This window comes from Tripterygium wilfordii, chromosome 23, assembly GCF_013401445.1.
Source record: "Tripterygium wilfordii isolate XIE 37 chromosome 23, ASM1340144v1, whole genome shotgun sequence".
NCBI lineage: Eukaryota > Viridiplantae > Streptophyta > Magnoliopsida > Celastrales > Celastraceae > Tripterygium > Tripterygium wilfordii.
Genome location: NC_052254.1, coordinates 9,849,727 through 9,864,992, shown reverse-complemented (window position 1 = coordinate 9,864,992; position 15,266 = coordinate 9,849,727). Strand labels below are relative to the sequence as shown.

The 15,266-nt window shown below is 35.9% G+C and overlaps 1 protein-coding gene across 14 annotated transcripts; it reads right to left on the bottom strand.

The window, feature by feature from the left end:
- Positions 1-180: 180 nt before the first annotated feature.
- Positions 181-10,599, bottom strand: LOC119992877 (casein kinase 1-like protein 3). 14 transcript variants are annotated; one of them, XR_005466430.1, is made up of 17 exons: positions 10,376-10,590; positions 10,238-10,278; positions 9,956-10,025; positions 9,506-9,654; positions 8,918-9,013; positions 8,742-8,812; positions 8,391-8,452; positions 8,194-8,257; positions 7,929-8,013; positions 7,718-7,844; positions 6,816-6,898; positions 6,564-6,621; positions 4,456-4,583; positions 4,076-4,262; positions 1,311-2,307; positions 737-839; positions 181-629 (listed from the first exon to the last, which is right to left on the bottom strand). XR_005466430.1 is itself a non-coding variant. In XM_038839692.1 (15 exons), exons 1-14 carry the CDS (start codon positions 10,449-10,451, stop codon positions 4,083-4,085), a joined length of 1,290 nt encoding a protein of 429 aa, XP_038695620.1. In that variant the 5' UTR covers positions 10,452-10,599; the 3' UTR covers positions 181-2,307; positions 4,076-4,082. The 14 variants fall into 14 exon arrangements, 8 of the variants coding, with proteins under 8 accessions (XP_038695620.1, XP_038695614.1, XP_038695616.1 ...); XR_005466431.1 differs by having other exon boundaries at positions 181-839; positions 1,547-1,637; positions 1,748-2,307; XR_005466426.1 differs by having other exon boundaries at positions 737-2,307.
- Between the last annotated feature and the right edge of the window lie 4,667 nt (positions 10,600-15,266).

The following is a 15,266-nucleotide window of genomic DNA, read 5'->3' as shown; positions in this document are numbered from 1 at the left end:
GCTTGACTAATCTTCACAAGGAGGGAATGAGGGTGAGATGAGTTTAGGATTCCACCCACCCAAACTCAATCAAACGAGAGAATGAGTGATTCTCACCCTCGTCTCGTCTCGTCTCGTTTTCCCCTCAAAATGCCAACCAAATGCCCCATAATTGTCAAGCAGGTCTATATCTCGAGCAACTGAAAAATGCTGATTTGATCTGCACAGTTTATGTGAACGCTTTCAAGTGTCCAAAGTTTGATAAATCTCTTTTGGGCAGCTATTATCACAAGACTCCTACAACACAAATGGAAGGAGGTTGTTTTGCAACTTGTACAGTTAAAATCCTCCAGTGACAACACTAGCTGGATATGGTTTAAAAGGTCCTTTCCTTCGTAGTAGTTCAGTCATTCTTTCGAGACAACATAGTCTCTAGTAGGATTACGACTGACCACCAATGGTTAGCCCCTGCCCTATGACCAAGAGTTAATAAGTTCAAATTCACGATCGACATCTTGAATGCAAATAGCTTGAAGCAAACTCTCAAGAGCAAAAACTGCACTGTAAGTTGCATTTACAAGCTAAAGAGTAATCCAGCAATGCCATGTGACAAATCAAATCCTGGACATCATTTCTCCAATCCCTGGAAGCTACAATGCAAAACAAGATGGAGCCATATTGACAGTAAGACCATACGACTCAGACTCTTAACACAGCTTCCATTCGTTAACAGCTTTCATCCAGTAAAATAATATACCTTTAACTCAGATAATAGTGACAGCCTCCGGTTATGTTTTCCTCCCTGTACCTCTGGAAGCCCTCAACATGCAATGCCATGTGATCACAATAAGAATTAATACCTGTTAGAAGTATATTAGTAGTAATCTAATTTGCCGAGCTTTCTTCGAGATATATTTCCTGTGAATGCAAACTTGTGATCTTAAAAGATAAATAGTGAACAAAAAAGCACTCAAGTAGAAAGGTTCAATTAGGCACTTAAACAATAACTACATAAAGCAACAGGCATAAATTACTAAATCACTAAACTATGAAACAGTTTATTTTGGAATGAATTAAAAATGGAAGGTTCATAAAAAATGACATTATTCGAAAACACAACACATCAAATACCAAACACAATAGTAGACAAGCACACGCAACGCAAATGCTACAATTTATACCTCATATAACCATACCACACCACATATTCCATCTCTCAAAGCAAAATTACTGTTGCTACCTTATCTCGAAACTAAATCAAACTGCCATAATGCTTCAAGGGACAAAAAAGGGAAAGAAATCAAAATAGGGGAAAAACCCAGAGGATATACATGAATGGCTCCAAATGCAAATGAGTCTATATCCTTGTGTATGTGGTTGCCAAGGTCCATGTCAGTAAAATTGAGTTGGCCATTCCCCATACAAAAATTTTCCAGGTTTTGCTCCATCCCTTTCTGGACAGGTCTAGCTTACTCGAAGGCATGAGAAACAGTTTGTCCAAAAGAAAACATAATGCAAAAAAAAACAGTCCATATAAAATTGACCACCAATCATTTAACAGACCTACCTCGATCTAAAAAGGGCAGCCCTTCATCACTTGATATGGCATTTGATGCAGCCCAAGGGTTGGGTTCGAAATCTCAAAGCAACTAAAACTCCTGAAATATTCATGTGAAAACAGCCAAGGGTTCAGATTTATAATTCCAAGCATCATATAGCAACATTCACGAATGCAGTTGAACTATCCAACATCTCCCAATTCGTTTACCCTGGAAAAATGAAAGACCTCTTTCCCAACTACTAAAAAATGTGTGATTTGATAGCCTTCTGAAACATACTGTAATAGAATCTGCACAAACCATCAAATCCAAAGGAATAACTCTGGTTTAACAATAAACCAAATAATTGGAGTGCCAAACACTTCAAGCTCCCTTTTTACAGCTCTGCCAAGCAGTTGCCACCTTGAATTCAAATAATCACAGATGAATCCATGGGTGTTTCCCATTCTTCAGGCTCGACTCTCTCTGGAAATGTCCAGATACTCCATTTAGGATGGTGAGGCAACTGGATATAACACAAGTCATTCTACAGCATGAGAGAAGTGTATTCACACACACAACACCCATCTAGAATTGTCGACGCCACACGATAATGTCCATAAAATCAACATTCTATGCCTCATTTTTCATTCAGCAGTCTGGCAGCCAGCCATTCCTCAACCAGGAATTGTCAACATTATGAGGCATAGACAATCTAGTCTTCAAATGACAGGTGGACGCTGTCTGTCATTATCCATCCTTCAGACAATGCCGGAATGAAAAGAGGATCCTGCAAATTACAAAGTATGAACGGATAATTGAGAGGGTAATTTAAAATTGCTTTCATATGATGAAACTAAATATGCTGCTATCCTCTAAACCTTCATTTAGCTAATGAATGGAGCCATGAATCAACCTTATTCCAAGTCATAAGCCAGAGGCAAATCAAAGCTACCATCATAATTTTAAATTAATATTGGGGGTACTGGTAGTGTGCAAGCTAAAAGGTCACAGATTCCTTTTGTTTGTGAGGTAACTGTAATAATATGAAAAGTGATATTTAGACAGAGGATCTCTCTCTCTCTCTCTCACTCTCAATCCATCTCCCCCCCCACCCCCCCCCCCCCCCGCCCCCCCCCCCCCAAAAAAAAAATTACATCCACCCAAAATAAGACCTCCATTTTACCCCCAAATCTATGTGGCATTGAAATAGCCATTGATTACAAAAACACATGTAGGGTCCACTAAACATCCAACACTCCACATTAATTGGGGGTCACATTTTGGGGGTCTCAAACATTATTTTTGTACATATATGATCATAACATAAATAGAAAATATTCATCTTTAATAACTTGCAAAATTTAGCATTCGCCATATGTGTCTTAAATATGGAAACATCTGTTCTAGAAAATTTGGCAATGCATTGCCTAAAATGTAAATCCATAGAATGTCTACAAGCTTAAAATAACTGTGATATAAAGGAAATGGCATGAAAGCACTTCCAAGTTCCAACCATGTTAGACTGTACATATATGATCACAATATAGATAGAAAATTTGTAACTTTAATAACTTGCAAAATTTAGCATTAGCCAGATACACGTCTTAAATATGGAAACATCACTCCTATACAATTCGGTAATGTATTGGCTGAATAAAAATAAATAGAACATCTGCAAGCTTACAATAACAGTGATGTAAAGGAAATGTCACGATAGCACTTCCAAGTTCCAACCATAATTTTTTGGTTCTAAAAATCCCTTCCATGGATTCCACTCTCATTTAATAAACATTTATTTTTTGGGCAAGTAACTCTTCGTAAGAAATCACCTTTATTAGTAGGAAAAATACTTGATAGTTGGGATATAAGCAAAAGAACAATGACCATAAACCTCCCATGCCAAGAATAACAAAGAAATGCTTCAAATGAGAAAAGATGATTGCATTAAAACCATACAATGAAATATAATTAGCTTGAATTGCTAAACTAATTAACAGCCTGGAGAACATCCAGGCTCTGATCAATAAAAATTAATAGTATGTATACAACAGATTTGTCATAATTAATAATCAACCAGAAAACAAATACTGACAAACACCATGAGTACATGGAACCAGTACTCAAGACATAGCAACAAAAGAAAGTTGTCCTCGGGTACTTTGCATTACATGGAGCCATCAATACCAGATTTCCGTCGATCATTATCAAAACTATGTATAGCAGCGGAATTGACTCTTGGCAGACTGTTTTATAACTACCAATGTGTTTGTAGTCACCAAAATTGAAAGGATCAAGAGCAAGGTCCTTCAAATTCCAGTGCCAATTTCAGCCACCATAAATGTACACAAGCGACTTGTTGACCATACAGAAACCAGAAAACATAACAACTAATCACCTACCCAAGTAAATTTATCACTAGAATCCTCATCATCAGAGCAATAGCTAAAAACATAACACATAAAAGTCAACCATAAGGTTAACAATTAACACATATGAGGCAACAAATTGCAATGAGGAAGAGTCCAACTTTATACGTTACTGATGAAGGAATATACTTTTGTTTCACTTGGCAGAATGAACGCGCTGCAATGATGAAATCCAGCTACTCGAAGGACCAACTCTGTTGCCATCTCCATGAACCAGGTTTGGAGCATCAGTAGGAAACATAGGTTTGGTAACATTTCTTTTTGATGGACCAGGGAGTGAAAATGAAGTGGAAGGCACGCGTGCATCATTCAGAATCTACACTAAATCAACATTTATCAGCTCTGTTTTTTAGGTATTTTTGGGGGAAAATATGACATTGAACATAGCTGGAGATAAAGTTCTTTTAGAAGAAAATAACTCAAAAAAGTTCCAAGACATTATCACATGGTTATAAGAGGCAGAGTCCAGAATGCACATGCTTATGTGGATGGAAAGACAATACACTCACATTCTTGTCAACAGCAACAGAATCATGCTTTCCTGTTGCTGATTTGAAGTGCATACGTACACCAGAGCCAGTGGCAATACCTGGTCTTATGCGCTCTGTGCCCTCAGTTGAATATGGAGCATTAGCACCTGCCATCAAGATTATAAGCATCCTTAACATTAATGGGAAGAAATAGTGCGTCTTTAGCAACAAAAAAAATCTTCCATTAAAGTCGATGTCTTCCTGCCTCCCCTGTGTATTGCATATTAGTCAAGGTGTATCCATTTAAATTATTTTACAACCGTGCAACAAAAGGAAATATCTCCTACTAATATATGGTAAAATCCCTGATGCATTTTAATTTCATTAATTTGACACAAACACATAAAATCCATTCTTGTTTCATTATCAATTTATCAACCAACAAGGGGAAAACTAGGCCTTAAGTTACTTCACCACAACTTAGATGCCATAGGTTCAACGAACAGAAACAACGTCTTTATTTGAGGGGCTAAGGCTGCATGAATCCGCTGGCAACAGCCTCTCCACAATGCGTGGTCTGAGGAATATATCTGCCATTCACAGACCCTGCATCCATTGTTGAAGCCTTTTGATTTTTGAATAAGGAGTTACTTCCTTTTTATGGACCAACAGACACAGTGAATGGGAAAAAAAGAACAGACTGAGTGAAGTAAACAGAAATCTTCCACATCAATCTATTAATGACGAGAATGACAAGAAAACCCTGAGTTCAGACATCATATGGAATGGTATATCATTTAGTGAATTGTAGTTTCACATAACCTCGATGAAGATATCCAGTGCATAAGAAAATAGTTAACCATAACAATTTACCTGCTGGCAAATAGAAACTAAGCTGTGGACTTCTGTACGAGACAAATAGAAGTTGGAAATTTTGACATAATTCACTTTTTCAACCTCAGTGTGACTGTTCAAAAGCCTTTTTGTGTAGTACAGTTCTTAACAATTATAACCCACAGTGATTAAAACATTATATCGAATACAACCCAATTTCAACCACTTTCCAAAGAAATTACACTTTCACAAATTGCTGTCGGCAACAGTAGCCTGAAAAAAGATCCATATGGCTATGCTTACATCTTTTGTGATGACGTTAATATACCAGTTTCATTAGCAAAAAGGCCAAAAAAAGGCAAAAATACTCTCCAGCATAATATATTTTATACCTCCAAACTTGGTTGTGAACATAGTGAGTTGTGAACAATCCACTGGATGAACCAAAAAAAAGGCACTGAGAATGACATTACGTCCATGTGAAATACAAGCGGACAATCAAAGCATCTGAGCATCGATTGAACAGAGGAATAAAAGAAAAGGAAATATCTGCTCTTTGATTTAGAAAAGGCAGCTCACTGCAAGTGCCACAATGGGACAATTAATTTCTCCTGATTTTTTTGCCTCAAAGGAAAACATATGGTATTAAGGTGCATAAAGGTCGTACCACCCATGTACAAACTACATTAAGATAAATCCATACCATCTAAGACGTATCAAATATCCAAATTATAATTTCCAAAGTTCCAAAAAAAAACCACGCTCTCAGCTAGGTAGCACGGACTCGGCTGAGTTGATGAAGAGTCCGAGTCCGACACATACATAGTGCGGACTTGGGCTCGACTCGCCCAAGTTTGTGTCAGACTCAGTTAAAACGAGTCGAAACAGTCAACTCGGGCTTGGACTCATCGCGACTCATAGTGACTTGGCACTTGTCCTACAAACAGCGTGATGCTCTCATTGCCGTGAGTGTTCTTCTTCTTACCATCCCCCATTAATGTCAACTCCTCTGTCTTTCTTCCTTGCTGTCTCCTCTTTTCTCTCTCTGATTCTTTGTTCTCTCTCTCAGAGAAAACAAAGATCGCAAAAAAGGCCTTGCCCTTATAAACCTAGTCCGACATGCCAAAATTCAGCACACCAAATCTAGAATTGTTTTGTCGTCAAAAGAAGAATACAGCCAACAAGTATCCTTGAAACTCCAAAAAAGCTTTCCCAGCTATGTTACACTTATTCCAAACTAAAAACCAACAGAAATTACCCTCAATTACAAAATCTATTCGTGGAAACGTGCAAGTGCATTAGCAGAATCTAACCTTGATGATTGTCCATGACTACTGGTGCTGCATGACTGCTACTCGCCCCAGGTACTGGCTGTATGCGCAAGAATTCAATTTAATTTAGCAGCAAACAAATTTACAACTTGTAATCAGAGAAAAAAATAAAATGCATGAAAAATCAGTACCTTAGGTTAATGGTTGGCAACAATACCACAACATCAACCAATGAGTACAATAATATTAGGAAAACCAAGAAAAGAAAATGTAGAAGGCAGCAGAGATACTAACAGATAATCGAGACTGAGTTTTACTCCTTTGGGATTGCTGGTACTTTATGATAGTCCAATCAAAGATGTAGTCAAATTCATATCCTGCCATGTAAAGAGCACCGCAAATTGATATTCACATGACATAAAAGATCGTAGATGACATTTTGAAAAGGAGGATCCATCCGCTGTTAATCGTAATTCAGTAAAAAGCAACATGCCTATCACGAAAACCATTTTGGCTTGGACACAAGGAATACAAGCATCTACTCTGTGTATTTGTGTAAATAGATTACATATTCCATACATTAGGATTACATGAACATATCAATTAATAAATATCCCTACACAGAAGAGGAATAATTATATAGCACACATACAAAACTTATCATACATGCATCACATGTAGTCCTATCACTTAGCTCCTATAGCCACCCCTTCCAAGTTTTATCCAACTTAAGATGCCATCTCTCTTCCACACATCCCCAACACCATTTCCACCCTGCCCTATCGAAAAACTAAATAATAAAAAAGAGCGGGAAACCCCACGAAGCTCTTGCTAATCCCATTACTCAACTCCTAAACCCAAAAATAGAGCACACAAATAGACCATGGCCAAAAAATAAATTTGAGAGAAGAGAATAGGAGAAGGAGAGAGAGAGAGAGAGAGAGAGAGAGAGAGAGTGGTTCTACAGTTTTCATGACACCCTATGGTCCATAAGCCCTTAAAAATACAGAATAGGTAGTAGTAGTAGCATAATGTTAATCTTTATCGAAGCAAGGGAAAAATCTGACTGAGAAACTACATAAGAGAATCCAATTGTTTTCATGCTTAGACTTTTGGTTATATAACCAATGGAATTGAACAGCCATAGCCTTGTAAAGCAATCAAATACGTGATAGCTAGCATTTGTCCACCAATACCTTCACGAGCAAACAAATCACGAAATAAGCGCTTCAAGAATCCATAATCAGGCCGCTGATCAAAAGTCAATGAATGGCAGTAATGGAAGTACGACGCAAACTCCACAGGATGAGACTTGCACAGCACCTTCAGAACAATTACGAATTACCATGTGGGTCTTATTGTAATTTAAATCCAATAAAGAACTTTCAACAACTTATATATGCAAACCTCAATAGGAGTTGATAACTTTTTTTCACATATCTTGTCATACTTTTGCTTCTTTGTGGCAGCTTTTAAACCCTGCCATGGAAGGCTTTATCCACGCAGAAAATTTTAAAAAAAAAGATCAGTTTGAGACAAATCATATTAGTAATACTAGTAAATTTTTTTGTTGTTGTTATTATTATTATTAAGTGAAACAAACTTAAGGGGACAAAATAATCCAAAACTGTAACTCTGGTACTCATCATTCTCACAGATAGAGAAATCTCACCTCCCTCTCAGAAAGTACAGGAGGACATAGCCAAGTGATTCTAAATCATCTCGACGACTTTGTTCTGTAAGAAATGAACAAAGGAAGATGGATAAGAGCTTTCTGTTATGGAGAGGAAATTTATATGTGAGTCTGCATGAACTATGATGAGCATAAAAGATGAAAAAATAGTATAAACATAATGTTGGCTTGATTACCAATCCCAAGATGAGTATTGCAACTTGCATAACGCGCAGTCCCTGTCAAGTTTTTGTTCTCCCTGTGCCAGAAAGTAATTAGTTGCATAAGATTAAAATTGCTCAGCAAAAAGTCTCCTCTGATTCATTTTTCCTTCACCTTCAAGCAACAAGAGAAGGCACTTCACACTTGGGGATGCTCAGATGACATCAAACTAGTTGCACAAACTTTTTTTCCAGTTTTACATTTCATTGGCTTACTTAAAATGTTAATCAAGTAAACAAGCACAAACTGAATACTCCATTTCAGTAAACATGACACTATCACAGTAAATGAAATAAAAGGAAAATAAAATTGAAGATGAAAAGAACCTATAAGGGATGTGGCGATTTGTTGTGGCGTCCCGATATCTTTTTGCAAGGCCGAAATCAATTATATAGACCTGATAAGCCAAGAAGAAACGGAAAACAATTTAGAAAAATATCCAATTAAAATAGCAAAAAGATTAAAGTCAGCAGACAATGAGAGAAAACTGCGAAATTCCTACCTGGTTTGCTTTCCGGCCAAGACCCATGAGGAAGTTATCAGGTTTTATGTCTCTATGCAAAAATCCTTTTGAGTGAACATATTCTATTCTCGTAATCTGAGAGAGAAAAAGAACCAAGTGATCAACTGCTTATACTAGTTATACTCCCTTAAGCAATGACAATCACATGCCATCATAATTGACCTGTCGTACAAGAAAAAGAACTAAAACAGAAGCTCATAGCTGTAATATGAAATATATCCACAGACGATTTCCCTCCAACTAACCAGCCAAACTACCAGGAACTTGAACACTAGAATTTTCTGATAAGTATTATGAACAAAAACAAAAAGACAATGGCAATATACTCAACCAGCTTGCAAGAAACTGACAGTAAAGGGTAAAAGAGATAGTAAGAGAAGGACGCACACAAGAACCCAAAATCTCCAACAGATACTGAGGCCGAAAACTCAATGACTTCCATGCAATGATCCTTATGAAAAAATGATTCAAAAAATATAAATGCATTCAAAATTAATTGTATGGCATAACGTTCGCATGAGCTTCAGCTGTAAGAGAATCAATAACAATTAAGAGGAAAAAACTTACCATTTGATCAGCTAGCATAAGCACTGATTTAAGTGAAAACTTCCTCCCACAATACACAAACAGATCCTCAAGACTTGGTCCCAGCAAATCAATCACGAGCACATTGTCCTCCCCATCGACTCCAGACCATTTTATGCTAGGAATACCGCCTATTAAATTCAAAATGTGTACATTTGATCATTTATCCTAAAATCAAATTACTACCACCACCACCACAATGACTCCCACCCTAACAGGAGAATGGTAAACGGTGAACAACTCCCGTACACAAGACCACCACAGTGGGCGGGGTCAGTGACGGGCAGAATGTACGAAGACCTTACCCCACATAATATGTGGAAAGGTTGTTTCCAGAAATTGAATGTGTGACCTCTATGTTGCATGTTTGCAACTCTACCACTGTCATATGCTATGAATATAATGAAAATAGGGGTAAGACAGAGTACAAACTTCCTCCCTGAAGAATATTGTACAACTTGGCTTCATAAAGCAGCTGCGGGTGCTTTGTTCTGTTGTTCTCCTGTGGAGCACATAAGCAGACAAATAAGTATGATATATTCTTAGCTAAGGAGAAGCTGGAGCTGGTGCCTCACCAAGCAAAGAGACACAATTCGATCATGATTACATCAGTAGTAGTACCATCCCTCGCCTCCAAAATAAATTATAAATGAAATGCGAGATAGAAAATCAAAATACAGCAAACAAAATTGCGAGAGATCAACTGAAACTTACGATCTTAATAGCAACAATCTCGAACGTATCGATATGAGTAGCTGCCCAACAAAAAGATCAAAATTCATGGAGAACGGTAAGCACCAGATAAAAGCAACGAAAGTGTATATACAATTGTATCTAGAGGTGAAAACTGACCAAGATAAATTTCACCAAAAGATCCACTACCGATCTTGCGACCGAGCTTGTACTTTCCCCCGACGATCCGCTCCATGCTCGATCGAATCTCCGATGGTGAAAGAGCAGGGAGAAGGAAATCGCTTTCAGTTCTGAAGCCACAAAGATGAGAAAACACGGGCACAACAAACCAAAGGACAGGGAGACACGGGAATTGCGGGTTAGAGAAGGATGATAGAAGGGAAAAATTCACAGGGGCAGTTTCGGTATAAAGACTAGGTAAGAGACAGTTGACTTTTCTTACTAATGAGTTCGTAAGTAATGAGCTCATTACAGGCTTATGCTCCGTTTAAATAAGCGGATAAAACTTAGTATAGTATAAAATTATCGTTTAATAAATTTATCGGGTGTTTGTATGATTTTTAAAATATTTGGGATAGTATAACTTTATACAAAAGTTGTTCTTATATGATGTCGGTCGTATAATATTAAAATACCTCCACCTCGTTTTTATTTTATACGGAGCGTTTAGGATAAGAAATAACATGTCAAATGATAAAAAAGACCCTCACTCTCACTTTAATTAGGGGTAATTCAGACATATTACCTCAAATCTTATACTATACAAGCCTAATATCATATTATTTTCAAACACCGGATAAGATTAAATTATACATCAACTTATACGAGGATTAAATTATACATTGAATAGGAAAATTATACTATTCTATACGGAGTTTCAAACGGAGCCTTAAGGGAAATGTATTTGCCCTTTTATTTCCTAAACGCGGAAGGAATTAGTTAGTACCTTCATATTGCTTGGAGGGTATTTCAATCATTTTATTAAAAATTTTATGTGAAGAAATGCCAGTGGAGGCGGCGGCTCGTGCATAATTTGGACCGTCGTTGGAAATTGGATGTCATTGCAATGCAAAAATTATTACTATGAGTTTTGAAACAAGTATAAAAAATTTTATTTGTATACCATTAAAATATTAAGAGTGTGTTTGGTTTAAAAAATATTTTCTATTTTCATTTTCTATTCTCTATTTTCATTTTCTGTTTCTATTTTCTAAGAATAGAAAACATGTTTAGTTTGAAATATTGGAAACTATTTTCTATTTTCAATTAATCATATTATGTATTTACCAATAATATTATCATGAATCAACATCTTTTACTTAAGAAAATGTCTCTCTTGAAGTAGCTATTTCTTATTTCTAGTATTCCTATGTCCATATTTTGATGTAGTTATTTGCAAAAAAAAGTGCAGTATCTTTCCCAAAATGAAGAAAGCACAAGTAGTCATATTGTGAATTTATCCAACGTGCAGTACATTCTTGAGTTGAGATTACATTGTGAATTTATCCGACATGCGGTACATTCTTAATTGGAGATTGAGTGACTTGAGCAAATAGGTTTGCTTCACTCTTACTACATTACAGTATACTAAAATTCAAATTAACAAGCATTGCTCAAAAAATCAGCCCACATTTCCGTTGCGATTTGATCTATAACGAGTCCCATTTGAGCATTTTGAGTGTCATCAAAGTCTATAATCGTTGTACTTTGGCTCAACTCTGCTTCGTCCTGCTCGACTCCCATCATCTCCGATGAGTATTGAGTAAACAATCTATCCAAAACATGCTTTTGACATATGAAATTGTGAAGTGCACTACATGCAGTTGGAATTTTTCTTTGTGTCCTCACAGGGTAGTTTGACATTAACTTCAAAATAGAAAATCTCGCCTTTAGTACTCTAATGCAATGTTCGATGATGTTGCAGCATGAAGAGTGTCTGTAATTGAATAATTCATCCTTATCACGTGATCGTCCTTGTCCGCAATAGTCAAGTAAATGATATCTTTGACCTCTATATGGGGCAAGATATCCTAGCATGTTTGGGTACCCTGAGTCAACTAAATAAAATTGATCTAGTAAAAATAAAATCATAATTAATCTATGGTAGTTAATGATAATTGCAATATATAATAACAAGAAAAATATACCTCCACGTGGTTTAGGAAAGTTGTTTGAACTCCTACTCAAAGCATCAATGAATACCCTTGAATCATTTGATGTTCCTTCCCATCCAGCATACACAAAAGTAAACATCATATTAAAATCACAAGCAAGCATCACATTTTGAGTAATAAGTACTTTTTTTCCCATAAAAATTCGTTTGTTTTGATGCTAAGACCCATGTAGAAATGTGTGTACCATCAATAGCTCTAATACAATCCTACATGACAATATTAATAAGGTATATGTAAACATATAAATAAATAATAAAAAGATTACATAAATAAATTACCTTAAAATATGGGTGATATTTGGGATTATAGAGAATGTGTTCATGAACACTAGTACAATGTGTTTGCTTGATAATGTGCGTACCTAACTTACAAACAACTCTTAACACTCGCTTGAACCATTTACTGACAGTATAGATGGAATGTTGAAAATGATCAGCTATAACCCGTGTCGATCATTATGCCCAACTATTCTTAAGAACATTACAACTCCCTCCTCCATATTGACTTTTTTTTCCATCTCTCAAGTAACTCATATCTTTCAAAGTATCGCATAGATTTCTAAACACATGTTTCTCCATGCGTAACATTTCATGGCATAGAGTGCCGATGTTCTACATGGCATAAGTTCTACAAATTGTTTTCATATTCTACAAACAGCTCAATTGTAAGAAGATCCTGTAATTGGTCTTCTTGATCATCATGATCAGAATAATCATCAGTAGTAGAAGATGATGACATATCTGTACATGAAGTTCAACTACATCAAACAAAATATAAATATTCAAGCATAAAAGTTCAAACATCATTAGGTAAAAGAAAATTCCACAAATTGTTCAAGCACAAAGTTCAAAAATCATTACAAAAATAAAAACAATAGTTGTTCAAGCAAAAAGTTCATAGCTCAATTAGAAACTAGTCAGTAAAGCAAACATCATATGCAAAGCATTAATCAAAGATGTTCCAACCAAGGTGTCCTCCTACTCAGCTCCATCTTCACAAATGCCATTCTTTTCAATGGATTTTCGAATGCCAAAGTTGCTTTGTTATAAGTATCATCATCCAAATGATCCATGTTGTTGATTATGTCCAAACACACTTCCATGGAGAGTATGCATCATTTTCCTTAGTAATTTGACAGCTCCTATATTTTTCATCCTTAACAAGAAAGTATTCATTTGTTGTTATTGATTCATCACTCTTGATTGTAGCTGAAGTTGTAACTGTAGCTGACCATTTGTCAATGGTTGCTTCAAGTTTTTCAAGTGTAGAGGAGTGAGATACTTTCAGTCAATGGGAAGTGGATGATTGGTCATTCTTGCGTTTGTTTAAACTATTATCACCTTCATTCTCATCAGCTTTCTCTATGTTAACATGCACTCCTATATTAACAAAATCATCCTCCAATTGTTGTTCTTCCTCCAATGTTGAAGGATTCTCAATTGAAGCATGGTGTAACTCGCCAGTTTCTGAGGTGCCTCAAAATATCTCACCAAGTATGGGGTAATGCTCACAATCTTCTTTTCTAAGTGACTTGTACTTTTTTATTTTTCTACAATAATGTAAATAATTGATGTTAATATTACATACCTTGTTAAATTTAAGCAATAATAAAAAGCAAAATCTTAATATTACATACCTTGTAAAATTCACACCACATCTCTTCAAGAGCATTGACTTTGTTCGTGTCCGGGTCCCATGTAATCCCTGTGTGAGCGAGCAATGTAGAAAACAATCGATGCCTCATCCGCAAACGATTGTACTTTCCCTTTAATTTATCAACCCCAGAATCTTTCCCTAGAGCAATTATCTTCTCTTTGTTTATGTCATTCTAATTTAGGCTTAAAAGTAGAGGTTTGCAACTTCCCTTGTTTCACTTTCTCATAAAGAATCGCAACAAATGTAGCTACATTTTGTCTGGGCCAATCAGTTTTGTTCATACTAATGTCACTCTTGCCGCCCATATTGTCTATTGAATAAAAGTAAATTCAACTATAATCATAGAAGCGATAATATCATATATCATTGTAACAATTCAGCTACTACAAACCATCATGAATGTTCTAATAGTATCAGTTAAACCAAGTTTGATAAATGCTAAAATCTATGAAGCAAACTAGACAAAGAAATGATTCACAATCACCAACAGTAAAATAAGTAGGCAACAAGTACTTAATTTACCATAGATTGTTAGAAAAACCGAGTTATTTGAGTTGATTTTCAAATTTACGTATACTAACTCAAATCTTAATGGCAATGTGTATAAATTTATCAATGTAAAAGCCCATAAAAACCAAAAATTGGATTTCAAAGGATTTGCCTTTCATAATATGACTGCTAACTGTACATTCAAATTATATGTCCACAATAACAACAAATTCCACATCTCAAGAAGTAGTTCACAGAGATTCACAAAATCAACAACAAATTCCACATCCAACAAATTCCACATTCAAGAAGTAATCATAATAGGACCTTGAAATAGCACTAACACTACCTTCTTAACACAGACTATGCAAAATAGTATTCAAATTCAAAATTTACTAATTTAGGTAAGTGAGTTTTCATAGATATTTGTACTAACACTACCTTCTTAACTCAGACTATTCAAAATAGTGTTCAAATTCAAAATCTACTAATTTAGGTAAGTGGGTTTTCATCGATATTCTACTACAAGATAATAAGGATCAGAATTTCAAGTAATGGCTTCCTTACCATGACTTAGTTATCTAGATCTCATTTCTTTGCAGTCAATGCAAAGTAGGAGATTCACAAAGTTAAGGTAACTACAATATAACTACAGAATCAAACTCATCTCAGGAATCAACATAATTGATCGAGATCGAGTATCAAGCCCATGAATGAACGAAGAATAGCAA

Excerpts from the sequence above, each read along its gene's own strand:
- LOC119992877 (XM_038839692.1), bottom strand. The coding sequence starts at position 10,451 with ATGGAGCGGATCGTCGGGGGAAAGTACAAGCTCGGTCGCAAGATCGGT. Across the intron at positions 10,279-10,375 it reads TTTTGGTGAAATTTATCTTG|CTACTCATATCGATACGTTC; the intron begins GTCAGTTTTCAC and ends TTTGTTGGGCAG. Across the intron at positions 8,014-8,193 it reads CTGTACTTTCTGAGAGGGAG|CCTTCCATGGCAGGGTTTAA; the intron begins GTGAGATTTCTC and ends GCGTGGATAAAG.